The sequence below is a fragment of the Mobula hypostoma genome, chromosome 12 (assembly GCF_963921235.1).
Source record: "Mobula hypostoma chromosome 12, sMobHyp1.1, whole genome shotgun sequence".
NCBI classification, from domain to species: domain Eukaryota; kingdom Metazoa; phylum Chordata; class Chondrichthyes; order Myliobatiformes; family Myliobatidae; genus Mobula; species Mobula hypostoma.
In genome coordinates, this window is record NC_086108.1 from 60,282,520 (window position 1) to 60,297,997 (window position 15,478).

At 41.3% G+C, this 15,478-nt stretch overlaps 1 protein-coding gene across 1 annotated transcript in view; it reads right to left on the minus strand.

Moving 5' to 3' along the window:
• The window catches only part of efcab14 (EF-hand calcium binding domain 14), a 56,506-nt gene extending 41,565 nt beyond the window's left edge, over window positions 1–14,941 (minus strand). The window contains exons 1-3 of the mRNA XM_063064227.1: window positions 14,555–14,941; window positions 13,022–13,170; window positions 20–165 (exon numbers count right to left, since the gene is read on the minus strand). Coding sequence (XP_062920297.1) covers window positions 20–165; window positions 13,022–13,170; window positions 14,555–14,736 — 477 coding nt within the window. The 5' untranslated portion in view covers window positions 14,737–14,941. The remainder of the gene's footprint in view (window positions 1–19; window positions 166–13,021; window positions 13,171–14,554) is intronic.
• Window positions 14,942–15,478: the final 537 nt, after the last annotated feature.

The window sequence follows — 15,478 nt, forward strand, 5'->3', positions numbered from 1 at the left end:
ACACCGCGCATTTGCTTACTTGTTTATTTAGTTCTGTGATGTTGGTCCATATTTTGCTAATTCCTTTGTCACCAGCATCTAGGTTAGTAAGATCCTTCTGGATTGCAAGAAGATCTTCATTTAACTTTGGAATGTCACTAAACGAGGCCTTTTGACTAGATTCCACTACAAGGACAAAAACATGTTTTAGTCTTAAAACTAAAATTTGAAGGAAGATCAAATGAAAAGCACAAGTCCAATGGAAAAGCTGATTTGCTCCATATCTATGCTCTCAAATATATATTCATGAAAGAAATGGAAAACCAGAGCAGTAGTGATTTGAGTGCAGGCTTTGATGGCACAAACTTTACATCTAAATACAAGAAAATAACTGAACATTACAAAACCTACTTTAATCAGAATTACCAGGAGGGAAACTCGTTAATAGGGGCAAATACATTCCCATAAATGCTGCTTCTGACAACTTTGTTACTGCAGAAGAATAAAGGTAATAGAAGGCTGAATGCAAAACCCTGTACGAACAAAACATACAGCAATCACTCATGACACTTTACATTGGCATTCATATTGTGAATGTGCCTATTATTACTTAGGGCAGAAAGTAAAAGGAGGAGGATAGGGTTCACAATTTATCAGTCAACCACATAAATCACATTGAAGACATGTGTTGAAGTCAAGAGTTACTGCCAGCAATCAGTAAATAGAGCCATTTAGCTGGAACAAAAACAGTTGAAAAATTATTTAAAAGAGCAGTTGTACTTGTGTTCCTACCATCAGCAGATGTGCAACTTAACCTCAGCAATTCTAAGTAATCACCACCCAACTATGATTGTGCTTTCCTAATTGCTTAATTTTTTTTAAATATAACTTTTGTGGGACAGAAGAGGGAAACTAGGGTCAGGTTAGGGTTTAGGGAAAAGGACATAGGCGAATTAAAGGTCAGGCTGGAGTCTAAGTCTTCGCTCCACGTCTGAAAACCAGGGATGCAGATTTGGGACATCAGACTAGAAGTGAGTGAACAAAGGCTCCCCCCTCCCCTTCCCGGGGTCAGTGAGTTGTTGACAGATTCTGGAGTCAGAGTTCCATGCAGAAAGAGGTAAGGAGTTCCAATGACCCCTCTGGGTTTACAAATGAGTAAGAACAGAGTGAGTCACAGGGTTCAGGGTCCTGGGATCATTGAGTCTGGAGTTCAAGACCTAGTATTCAGTGACTGGCGTGTCTTGGGATCGATGCTGAGAATTAAGACCCAAGAATCAATCAGAAGTCCGGAGGTCAAGGCCTGTTGGCCAGAGCTGAGTCTGCAAGTCGGATGAGGAGGCTGAAGCCTGATGTTTGCAGATCTGAGTCCGAGTCCACTGGAAACTGAAGGTTTGGGGCCAGAGGCCTGTCCTGGGTTTAAAGGACTGTGTTTATGCATGGGAACAGGGTTGTTTTTGCTGTTTTTGTCTTATTGTTTGTTGTGTTCTGTGTCCTTCTGCCAAGCATTGTGCGCATGCTATATTGCCACTGGAATGTGTGACAACACCCTCAGTGTACTGGTTGTTAATGCCAAACGACACATTTCAGTGTATGTTTCAATTTACATGAGACAAACAAAACTGGAATCTTGCCAGTTATGACAATGGAATGTAACAAACATATAATATTTGATCAGTGCTTCCATTTGTGAAGGCAAAGAGTTAGTCCAGTTACTTTTGTAAAGCACTGAGTTTTGTATTTTGTATCTAAATAGATCAACTGCTGCAATGAATCATTACAGTTTCAAAGAGATTTTCTTATATTCCAAACAGATCAAATTTTAAAAATATAAAATGGTGTCACAGCTCAATGACTGAAAATAGTGAAAATCAGCACAGCTATTATATTAAACTAATAATTGCCTTTCTCAGCAAGTAACAAAAACACAGCTTTACTCTGCTTTCTTTCAGCATGTCTATCAATTTACAATCCTTTTTATTCCCTGCAACCAAAATATCTTTTCCTCATTATTCTTCTCTATTTGTAACTGTCTACATACTACAAACTGCTCCACTGACTGTATATCTACCCCCAATTAGCTTGTTTCGTGATTTAATGTGTATAAGATGCTGAGAGACAGTGATCATGTGGATAGTCAGAGGCTTTTTCCCAGGACTGTAATGGCTAACACGAGAGGGCACAGTTTTAAGGTGCTTGGAAGTAGGTACAGAGGAGATGTCAGGGTTAAGATTAAAAAAAAACGCAGAGGGTGGTGAGTGCGTGGAATGGACTGTTGGCAATGGAGGCAGATGCGATAGGGTCTTTTAAGAGACTCCTGGATAGGTACATGGAGCTTAGAAAAATAGAGGGCTATGGGTAACCCTATGTAATTTCAAAAGTAAGTACATGTTTGGCACAACATTGTGGGCTAAAGGGCCTGTATTGTGCTGTAGGTTTTCTATGTTTTTAATGTATCCAGCAACGGAATCTGTTCAACTCCCTGGTCAAGGCCAAGTAATAACTATCATATTTTATAATAACAAAGACATTACATAACACTTGGATCACAAAACTGTACACCCTCCAATATCACAAAAGCTTTTCATAACTTCTGAATATAATTAAGTGTCCGCAAACCAATAACCCCTTTTCATAGTGTGTTTATTGTAATCTGGCAAGATAATGGACAATTCACACAAGGCAAGCTCCCACCAGCAAGTCTGATAATGACTGTTTAATTGTATTTTGAGATTCTGAAAAAAGCTGGCCATGACTTTAAAATCACATCCCACAACTTTCATCATGTTTAATTGTCACTGAACCACACACAGAAGTAAAGCCAAAGGAAACAAGTGTACCTCTGGGACCAAAGTACAATGCACAATACCAACAGTCATACACAGCACACAGCATATATAGCACATATAATTATGATTTTTAAAATTCCTAAGGCAATATTTTAAAATATGCACATGTGGGGGAGAAAAGACCTCACAGGGGGTGGGGGGGGGATTGTTGCTCACTGCTGCTTACGTGCGGGGGGACTTTTGGGTTCACACGTTTAACTGTCGTTCATTCTTTGGGGCACTTCTCTGTTTTTGTGGATGTTTGCTAAGTACTTCGGGATGTATATTGTATACATTTCTCTGACATTAAATTGGTCCTTTGAACCTTTAATGTTGCGCCTAAAGATGGGCTTTCCTAACTGTACAATACTCTCTAAGTACTGCAATGCAGCATCCAACTGTAATGCAGTGAAACTTCAGACTATTGTAAAATGAGGCTCGAACCCACTGACGTTTGACTCGGAGGCAAAATGCTACATGTTTATTAACAGATTTCATATTTATCCAGTCAGACACTGTATTCACACCAACAGTTTAACCTCAATGAAGGAACCAGATGAATAAAAAAATACATTTCTAAACAGACCATAAAATATGCTTGTACAATTCATAAGTTCCCAAAAACAAACAACACAACAAACAGCCAATCCGTTTAGGCAAATGTTAAATATGGGATAAATCTTGACTAAGACTAGGAATAGCATATTATTCAAATTTATTTAAGGATGGTGAGCAGGGCCTTAAATTTTAATGCCTTATGTGAAAGCTGGAGGCTCGGACAGTATCATTCTCAAACTGTTATGCTGGATGTAAGCCTTAGTTTTTGTATGCAATTCTCTGCAATGAGACTTGAACACTTGACCAATTCTGATTTAACCAGAAAAGATCACAAGATCTCACATGCCGGTACTCAGCTTTGCCGGATCCAGAACCTGGAAATTTTGTGAACCAGTACCTGCTAAGAAAACAGGCCTACACATTGTAGAGCGTTATAAGCAAATTCTTAATAAATAAATCAGGGAGTGAAATTTTGGATTAGGTCTCCAATGGTAAAGAATCCTCTGAAATGTAACCCCTATTTAGAGCCCCATGAAACTATTTAGAGCCCATCGTAATCTCGTTAAAACATAACACGGGGTGACGGGATCAGTACGTGTACTCAGTATTGAGTTTACAACCACCATGTACAAAAGATTAAAACGAATGTGATATGATGCTGGCTTCAAGCTGAAGGTTGTTGATTTTGCTAAGAAAAGAATAATTCTGCAGCTGCTAAGAAGTTTAGTGTAAATGAGAAACAAGTGAGAGAGTGGAGAAAGGCATAGGACACGCTGAGGGAAATGCCAAAGACGAATGTGCAAACCGCGGGAAAACATGCCAGTGGCCAGAACTGGAAGAAAAAATTTTTTAGAGTGGGTGAATCACCAGCGATCGTCTGGATACGTTGTTACCAGAGAAATGATTCGCGATTAAGCCTTGAAATGGGCCGAAAAACACCGTGAGGTTAGTGAAAATTTCAAAGCTATGCAAAGTTGGTGCACCCGATTTATGAACAGACGTGATCTTGTGTTGAGACAAAAAACAAAGATTGCTCAGAGAATTCCCGCAGGATGCTGTTGATTACGTCCAAAACGCTGCTGGATGGACAAAGCGGGTTGCTTGAAGTGGGTTAAAAAGGTGTGGCGTCAATGTCCTGAAGGTTTTGGAAAGGAAAAGTCATTACTTGTCTGGGACATGTTCAAACCGCACTTGTCAGGTGAGACAAAAGCAGCATTGAAAGCTGAAGATACGGACACTGCAGTCATCCCCGGTGGTTTGATGTCCGTGCTCCAGCCACTAGATGCAAGTTTAAACAAACCGTTCAAAGAATTCATGCGTCGACAGTGAAACGAATTTGACTCAAAAATAGCTAATAAATATGACCTGTCTTCCGTGTATTCGTTTTTCCAAACTTGGCACCCTCTTCATAAGCCAACCCCCTAATTTTAGGACCAAAACTTAGGGCCAAATTCTCAGCTTATACACCGGAATTTAGGGTAATTTATTTGGTTTGGCACAACATTGTGTGCCAAAGGGCCTGTTCCTGTGCTGTTCCAAGTACGTACTTTGATAATAAATTTACTTTGAACTTTGACGACATGAATAACAAGTTCTCTAACTTACTGTATTGCTCCTCCTCCATCCTTCTCTTTTTCCATTCATCATTCTGGTTACCCTCTTCTCCTCAGCTGCCCATCACACTTTCTGGTTCCTTCCTCTTTCCATTTCTTCCCTGAGCCACTTCCACCTATCCCCCCTCCCAGTTTCTTATTTCATCCCTCCTTGCCCCATCCACCCACCTTTCCCCTCATTTGGTCTCACCTATCACCTGCCTGCTTCCCTTCCCCCCACCTTCTTTATTTGGCTTCTGCCCCCTTCCTCTACAATCCTGAAACAGGCCCAAAACATAGACAATTTATTCCCCTCCATAGATGCCACCTGACTCGCTGAGCTCTTCCACTATTTTGTGTGTGTTATTCCAGATTTCCAGCAACTGCAGAATCTCATGTGTTTAGGACAATTAGGTTTTGATTAGCATATCAAGGAAATAGTTTTCCTTTAACCATGACCAAACGTTCCTTCCATTTCGCTCATTCAGAGAAAAACACCACAGCCTAGTTTCCCCTCATAACAATAATTCTCCGACCTCAGTAGCACCTTCATAGGTCCTCTGAACTCCTCCAATACTAATGTATTTGTGTAATATGGTGTCCAAAACAGTACACATACAAACATGATACAAACTGAAGTCAAAGTTAATGTTTTTATACTATGATGTCCATGCTCATGTCCTGTACTTCAACCAATAAAGGCTAGCATGCTACAGGCCTTAACTACCCATCTACCTTTCCCACTACTTTCAAATATTTGTGAACTTGCACTATAGATTCCCACTGATTCTCCATACTTTTAAGTATCCTATTAATCATGAATTTCCTAGCCATTTTTGCTCACCTCATTTGTTATTCCAGAAAGTAGGCCATTCATACCATTGCATCTATAGCGGCTCTCAGAAATCTCATTCCCCTAGTTATTTCCATCTAACCTAACCCTTCTCATTTGACAATCAAATCTACCTGATTCTACCACCCACCTGCTCCCTGGATTATTAAAATCAGCCAATTGACCAACACACACACACACACACAACGCTGTGGAGGAACTCAACAAGCCAGGCAGCATCTATGGAAAAAAGTACAGTTGACATTTCGGGCTGAGACCCTTAGCACATCCTGAAGCTGTGGGAGAAAACCACAGCATGTTGGAGAAACCCATGCAATCACAAAATTTGATGATTTAACCAGGCTGCCGGAGCTGCCCGGCAGCACAGGTAATTTGTGTAAAACTACGCCACTATCACATATTATTGCTTTTATGTAGAGATACAACATGGTAACAGGCCCTCCTGGCCCAACAAGCCAGTGCCATCCAATTACACTCATGTGACCAATCAGCCCACTTGTCTGTGGAGTACCAGAGGAAGCCCGAGTACCCGGGGAAGCCCATACTGTCACAGGGGAACATGTATACTCCTTGCAGACAGCGGCAGAATTGAACCCGAGTAGCTGGTGCTGCAACAGCTGACCTACGGAGGTGCAATTTTTTTCTCCCACAGGCTGGAGAATCTAATCTAGCTACAGACCTATTCCTTATCTTAATGCTTTCAGTATTTCTACCAACTGATGCTCAATATAGAGGATTACTGTCTCTAGCTGATAAGCTTGAAGTAGATGGCAATCTGGAGGATACCTTAACTTTTTTTTAACATGACAGAACAAAAAAATGCTGAGATCCAGTGTCAATTCTGAAAGCTTATGTGTATGGACAACGAAACATGCATGCTGTCCCTTTTACTTGTCAATCTAATGGGACTGGAAGACCCCATCAACCAAGGACAATTATTGCTGAAAAGGATATTTCGACACAACTGACAGCTTAGCCTCTTGTTTGTCTGAACTGTGGAACAACACTAGCTATTCTTGTCACATTCCCAATGGTAATGAAGTGGTTCAGCAGGATCGCCCAGGTTAGTGTGCCTGCCTTCTCCAAATTAAGTATTTAGGTCAATGGTGGTCTGTTCAGTTTTAAGATAATCGCACTTCCTTGGAGAAGGTGAAAAGTTCACCATTTCCATGGACTGTTAAAACATGGGTAAAATGGCAGATTTACTTCTCTGAAGAACTACATGGGGTTTTTACAGCATTTTATTCCATGCTCATTTCATTAACTGAATGTAGAACATCCAGCTGCCATGGACATAATTTGAATGTATCTGCAGCTCATTAATTCAAGACTCTGAATTTCCAGTGTATTAGAGGGTTTGGACCTCAACCATCAACCCCATTTCAAGTTCCAAATCTATGCCACTTAGCTGGAAATCTTTATATTCATCCCCCTGTATAATCCTTCTACATAGAACAGTACAGCACAGGAACAGACTCTTCAGCCCACAATGTTGTGCAAATCAATTCAATTCATTAAATGGCCAACTAAACTAATCCCTTCTGCCTACATAATGTTCATATCCTTTCATTTTCCTCACATTCATATGCCTAGAAGTCCCTAGTATATCTACCTCCACCACCACCCAGGCAGTGCATTCCAGGAAACCATCACTGTGTTGTGTAAAAATCTTGCCCCTCACATCTTCTTTGAAATTACCCTCTAGTATCAGATATTTCAGAACTGGAAAATAGATACTATCTTGTCCATCTATGCCTCTCATAATCTTATAAACCTCTATCAGAACGTCCCTCCATCACTTTACAGTAAAGAACCCAAATCTGTCCTACCTCTTTTTATAGCACATGCCCACTAATCCAGACAGCATCCTGGTAAACCGCCTCTGCACCTTCCCCAAAGCCTCAACATCCTTCTCTAATGGGGCAACCAGAACCATATGCAATACTCCAGATGTGGCTTCGCCAGAGTTTTATAAAGCTACAATATAACTTTCTGCCCTTTGCACTCAATGCCTCAAGCATGCCATATGTCTTCTTAACCACCCTATCAACCTGTGTAGCCACTTTCAGAGAGCTATGAACGTAGACCACAAGATCCCTCTGCTCATCAATACTGCTAAGGGTCTTACCCTTAACAGTGTACTCTCTCTTTACATTTGATCTGCCAAGATGCAAAATAGCACATTTGTTCAGGTTAAACTCATCTGCCCATATCTGCAAACAATTCATATCCTGTTTTATTCTTTGCCAGTCTAAGTTATCCATAACACAAATCTTCATATAATCGGCAAATTTATCCACCCATCTGTATTTTCAACCAGATGTTTTATATACATCACAGACAGCAGAGGACCTAGTACAGATCCCTATGGAACAGCACTAATCACAGACCTCCAGTTCGAACAAGTCCCTGCAACCAGCACTCTCTGTCTTCATTGAGTAAGCCAACTCTAAATCCAAATGGCTGATTCAGCATTGATCCCTTGCATCTTAATTTTCTGGATGAACCTTGTCAAACGCCTTACTAAAATCCATGTAGACAAAGATAGAGCGGTGGATGTTGTTTACCCATCACTTTTGTCACCTCGTCAATAAGACTCAATCAAATTAGTAAGACACAATACAATGTCATGCTGACTCTCCCCAATTAAGGCATAGTTTTTCAAATGCTCATATCCCTAAGATTCTCTCCAGAAACTTCCCAACCACAGACACGAGATTCACGAGTTTAGTTTCCAGGATTATCGCTGGTTCCCTTCTTGAATAATGAAACAATATTAGCTACTTGCCAGTCCTCCGGGACCTTGTCTGTGGCTAGAGGACATGAAGATAATTTATCAAAGCCCCAGAAATCTTTTCTCTTGCCTTCTCAATAACCAGATGTATATCCTATCAGGCCTTGGGAGCTTATCCACCTTAATATTCTATAATGGACCCAAAACTATCTCCTTCTTTACCTTAAAACGCCCTAGCATATCAATACGCTCGGCACTGATCTCCCTACCTGCCACATCCTTTGCCTTGGTAAATATTGATATAAAGTACTCATTAAGGACCTCACCCACATCCAAGACATGTTTCTCCCCCCCCCACTTTATCCTTGAGTGGTCCTACCCTCTCCGTACTTATTTGCTTCCTCTTGATACGTGTATAGAATTCTCTATAATCCTACTTCCCAAGGACATTACATGACCCTCCTGACACATAATTCCCTTCAGTTCTTTTCTGACTTCTTTATAATCCTCAAGGGCTCCATTTGATTCTGGTTTCTGAAGCGTTACACACTTTTCTTTTTTTTTAAATTCTGGATTAACTTCATCACCTCCCTCGACATCCAAGGTTCTCTTACCTTACTATCCTTGTCCTTCCTTCTGACTGGAACATACCTGTCCTGTACTCTGTGCTGTGGTACTTTAACACCCTCCACACGTCCGATGTGGATTTGCCCCAAATCATTTGTTTCCAATTAAATCTTCCCTAGTTCCTGCCAAGTACACTCATAATTTGCCCTGCTCCAAGATAATACTCTCCCGCAAGGTCCATACTTATCCTTATCTGTAGCTAACTTCAAAACTTACCATAAACCCATTGACTATACAGCCTGTAATTAGAAAGCTTGAACTAAAATTAATATTCTAGTCAAAATAATATTTAAATAAAAGTTCAGCAGGAACTCAGCAAGCCAAGCAGCATATATGGAAAAGAGTAAACAGTTGACATTTCGGTCCAAGACCCTTCTTCAGGCCTGAAAGGTCGATTATTTACTCTTTTCCATAGATGGCGTGGCCTGCTGAGTTCCTCCAGCATTTTATGTGCATTGCTTGGATTTTCAGCATCTGCAGATTTTCTCGTTTGTGAAAAAGTTTAGCAGGGTTTACTTCTGAAGAAACTCACCACTTTAGTCTACCTATCTGGAATTTAATATCTTAATTTCCCTACAGGCTTTTATTTTAGTTTTTGACATTCAACTCTATCATCCCCTCAAAACTTACCACTAAGCTGCAAAACCTGGGTTTCTGTACCTCTGTGTAACTGGATCCTCAATTTCCTCACTGGCAGAATCCAGTTCGTATGGATTAGTAATAACATCTCCTTTATACTCATCATCAGCACAGGTGCATCACAGGGCTGTGTTCTGCTCTAATCACTCTGTATTTATGACTGTGAGGATAAGTACAGCTCCAAAGCTCTACTTAAGTTAGCTGACAACAAACACCACTGTATTTTGCCAAATCTAAGGTGATGATGAATCAGCACATAGGAAGAGATTAAAAATCCAGTTGAGTGGTGCCACAACAACCACCTCTCACTCAACATCAACAAAACCAAAGAGCTGATTATCAACTACAGGAGGAAGAATCCAGAGGTTCACGAGCCAGTCCTCATTCGGGGAATGGAGATGAAGAGGATGAGTAGCTTCAAATTCCTTGATGTTAACAGATCAGAGGATCCATCCCAGAACAATCACAAAGAAGGCATGACAACATCTTCTAAGAACACTTTCTTAGAAGTTTCTGCAAACTTAGCTTGTCACCAAAAACTTTGACAAACCTCTATAGATGTACAATGCAGAGTATCACAGCCTGCTATGGAACCACCAATGCCCTCAACAGAAAAGGCTACAGAAAGTGGTGAATGCAGCCTAGTCCATCACAGGCAAAGCCCTCCCCAACATAGAGTACATTACATGGAGTGCTGCCACAAGAAAGGAGCAACAATCATTAAAGATTCCCACCAACCAGGCCAAGCCTGCGTCTCACTACTACCATCAGGCAAGAGGTACACAAGCCTTAGGATCCACAACAGCAGGTTCAGGGACAGTTATTACCCTATAACAATAGGCTCCTGAATTGGAGAGGATAACTTCACTCACCACAATGAGGAGCTGATTTTATAACCTCCAGACTCATTTTTCCTGTAAATGCCCACAATAAAACTGAATCTCAAGGTGGTATATGGTAACATATACATACTTTGATAATAAATTTACTTTGAACAGGAATAACCTTGGGCTATACACAACATCTCTAGGGAAGCATGCAACAATATGAACCTGGTAGCCTTTTCCCCATTCTAAATCAAATTCTTAGTACTGCTGCAACTTAGGTACTACCCCGCAACATTTAGAATGAAGTCTTGAAGTCTGAATGAAGTCACTACTTATGGGCTGAAAGTACCTCTGTAGTTTTCACAACACCAACTTTGGACTATTGCTCATCAGGATATACAAGTGATCAATACAGAAACTCCATGTGTTTTGAGATATGAGCACTGTGTTTCAGTACTAGCTTATTCAATCTTTCTTCATAAGACATGTCCTCTGATCTAGGCAGCACCCTGATAAATTTGCTCTGCACCATCTTTAAAGCTTCCACATCATTCCTACAATGAGGAAACCACCAGAATTGAACACAATATTCCGTGTTCTCTAATCAGTCTTACTGATACCTGCAAAATGACCTCGCAGCTCTTGAACACAATTCTCCAACTAATGAATTCCAACACACCATATGCCTTCGTAACCACCCTAAGGGACTTGCCTGGCAGCTTTGAGGGATCAATGGACTTAGACCCGACTCTGTTCCTCCACACTCCCAAAAGTTCTGTAATTAACCTTGTACTCTGCTTTCAAGTTCAATCTTCCAAAGTACGTATATCATTTCACTTTCTGGATTGAACTCCATTTCTCTGCCAACTCTGCAGCCAGTCTAAATCCTTTTGTAACGCACAGCAACTTTCTACACTATCCACAACACCTGGAACCTTCATAGCATCTGTAAAATTACTAAAGCGGCCCTCTACTCCCTCAGCCAATCATCTGTAAAAATCACAAACAGCAAGGTTCCAAGGAGAGATCCCTGTGGAACACCACTGATCACCAAATGCCAAGCTGAGTTGCTCCATCTACTACTACCCTCCTTTCTGTGGGCAATCCAATTTCAAATCCATGAAGCCATGTTTCCATGGATCACAGGCCTCATGAATTTCTGGATGAGCCCAAAATGGGGAGCCTTGTCAAATGCCTTACTAAAATCTATATATCTACTACTCTACCTTTGAAACTTTGTCTTGTCACTTGAGAAAGTCACTTAGGTTCATGAGGCACTACCTGCCCTTTACAAAGCTATGCTGACTATCCCCATGCTTCTCAATGCTTTTAAATCATGCCCCTAAGAATTCTCTCCAACAGTCAGCCCACCACCGACTCAAGTTTCAATGGTGTACAGTTCCCATGATTATCCCTGTTACCTTTCCTGAACAACGGAACAACATCTGTCACCCTCCAATCCTCTGATACTACTCCTGTGGCCAAGAACACAATGATTATCACCTCGCCAATACCTCAAAACTCTCTTCCCTCATTTCCTAAAGTAACTTGCAGTATATCCCAACCTGCCCCATGGACTTACCCATCATAATATTTTTCAGAAGCTCCAACACCATCTCTTCCAGCACATTAGCCTGTTCCACACTGACCTCAGGTACGTACAAAGTCCCTCTTCCTGATGAACACTGAAGCAAAGTATTTATTGAGAACTTCTCCTACCTCCTCAGCTCTGGGTACATTTCCCCCTTAATTCCCAAGCTCTCCTACCACTCTTGTCATCCCCTTGTTCTTTGTGTGGAATGTCTTGGGGTTTTCCTTAATCCTACAAGTTAGGCCTTCTCACGGGCCCTTCTAGCTCTCCAGTCACAACTTAGGTGCCTTCCTGGCTACCTTATAATTCTCAAGAGCCCTGCCCGATTTTTGCTTCCTAAACCTTAAGTATGCTTCATTCTTCCTCTTGACTAGATATTCCACCTCTCTTATTAACCATGGGTTCTTTACCCTGTCATTCTTTCACTATCTCAGTGGGTCAAACTTATACAAAACCCCATGCAAGTGGTCCCAAAACAATCTCCACATTTCTGCTGTGCATTTCCCTGAGATCAAGTTTTCTCTATTTATGTTCTCAAGTTTCTTAACATTGTAATGATCCCTCCCACCTAGTTAAATACTTTCCCTTAGTGTCTGCTCCTAACCTTGTCCATAGGTATGTAATAGGTCAGGGAGTTGTGTTCAATATCTCCAAAATGCCATCAAGAAGACTATCAACTGACCAACACCAGATCCAGTATGACCTAGTTGGCCTCTGTGCAAGATATCCCAAACTACACATTAAAAAAAACACTTCTTTATGACTGATTGTACGTGCATATTCCAATTCTACTTACATGTTCTAAACTTTTCCTTCAGTGCATCCAAATCTTCTTTGAGAGCAACCTGCATCCAGACCAAACCAACACAAGCTACTACACAAGCAGCAAGCATAACAAATGCGCACAGTGGATAACAAATCTTGCAGCATTTCACATAGCCTGCCCTGCAAAAGAACAAAAGGCAAAGATTGAAATGCATACGGATAATCGGGAAACTTCAAACAAAATAACTGAAGTTTTGATCCATTTAGTTTATACGATATCGGAATAAACTAAAGTAAGGACAACAATGTTAACTCCACAATTCTATTGCTATTAATTTTATTGGCAATAAATAAAATATACACCTAACATTTGAAAAGTATTACTTCAGTGATAAAAATATCCAGTTAAAGTTGTATTCTATAGATTGATTCTTAAAATTGTGCACACTTTTGCATTCTAAGAGCCTGCGGAAATGACAACCACTGTACAAGGAAACAATCTATACGAGAGCGTCATCCGATTTTGTGCTAAAATGCAATATTTCATCCTATTACACCTACCCCACACCTAAAACAGGTAGCCACTAAGAACATTTCCTCAGATTTTCCCTCCATAATATGGTAGAATTTATTATCAATTCTGGATTCACTTTTTTTTCTCCCATCTGTTTTTGGCGATCAATTTGAACATGCTCTCCAGTTACACGGAACAAATCACGACAAAATATTGAAATTAATTACTTTTGATGTCTATTAAAATGGGCTGTCTTCTTTGAAATAAAAGGGCCTTATACATTGTCAAACTTAAATTACACACCATAAACTCAAGAATTCTCATATGTGATGAAAGTATGGCAAAAACGTCCATACATAGTTTAAAAGAGCAGAAGGCATATTGAATTAAAACGTTAGTAATTGAAATTAACAAAAGCTTAGTTAAAATTGTAAATCTTAGGTGAAGCTACCGTAAACAGTAATCGATAACCAATGCCCAGGAGAAACTTGGATACAGGTCTTAAACAGACTGAAAATGCAAAGGGTCATGGCCACGGAGAACTTTGAAATGGATATTTCGGAATTAGGTACTGTGCAGTCAGTGCAAGTCTACATGGAGGAATAAAAGGACACGGTGCGGGACAGAATGCATCCCACATGCTTTGGTTAAAGATAGTGACGAGCCAGTTTTTAAGGAAGGTGGGGTTAAAGCACTACTCTCGTAACAACGCACATAAAATGCTAGAGGAACCCAGGAAGTCAGGGTCTCGGTCCGAAAAGTCGACTGTTCATTCCCCTCCATAGATGCCTAACAGCCTGGATTCCTTCAGCGTTTTGTGTGTGCTGCTCACGAGTTCCAACATCGGAAGAATTTCTTGTGGTTACTGCTTCATAGCAGAAAATTTGCAAAATCTGCCAAAGTCAAGTAACTGGGTCATCGTAGCAAGTCGTATTTTAATATACTGCTTCAACTACATGCCAGAGAACCACACGACGCCGTTTCGTTCCCAAACCGGAACATCTCAAACGCAGTTTGAGTTAAAGGGCCTTATCCTGCGCTCATTCTTACTTTGCGAAGAAGGAGCCGGAGGCCGGTTCAGCGAACTCGTCGAAATCGGAGGACGATTCTGATTCCGAGGCCGTGGGCTCGGTCCTCAGCAGCAGTTGGTGCCCGGAGCTTTTCTTCGACTTCTTTTTCTTGCCGTCGCCGGTGAGACCGATGAGCGCATTCAGCTCCTTCCGTTTCTTCATTTTCTTCTGCGGGGTCGCCGCTTTATACTGCACATCCAGCTGCGCGTGCTTGCTCTCCAGCTTGCAGCGGTTCGTAAGTGAACATATAACCCAGGAGACAGGGTGACAGAAGTTGGTGAAACGAAGGAAGGAGAGAGGAGAGAAGGAACCCGCAGATACCGTCCCAAACAGTAACACGGCACCACCCCGTTACATCGGATCCCCTCGTTGGCCAGTGCTCGGGTTACGTCAGAAATGCAGCGACGGTGTGACGTGCTAAGAGCGCGCGAGCTCCGGGTGGTGGAAGAAGACGGAAGGGAAGCTGGTTGGCGGAAGTGTTGTTTGTCTGTCAGAGTTTGTAGCTTCAACTTTGTCTCCGGCAAAACAAATCCTGCGGTTGATAGAACTCCAGGGGTCAGCAAGGAAATCGGATATAAGAAGATGTTGTTGAGGTGTCTGGGTTGCTTCATGGAAGGCCGAACCCTGAGGTGAATTCGAAAGGATAGTCAGTGGGAAACGGAGCAGATGACTGTGAGACCAACGAGGAAATTGACACCAAAGGTGATTAAACTATCAATAATCTGTTGGGGGAACTCAAGTGGTTCGAGCAACATCTGTAGGATGAAAGGAATTGTCGAGTTTACAGTTGTGATTTAGAGATCAAGGGAAAAAATGTGTGAACCTCGATGCTATCCTGATTTGGCACAGTGAGGACCAGGAAAGTGGAAATAATCAGCGGTGTTGTGGATATAAATGTGAAGGG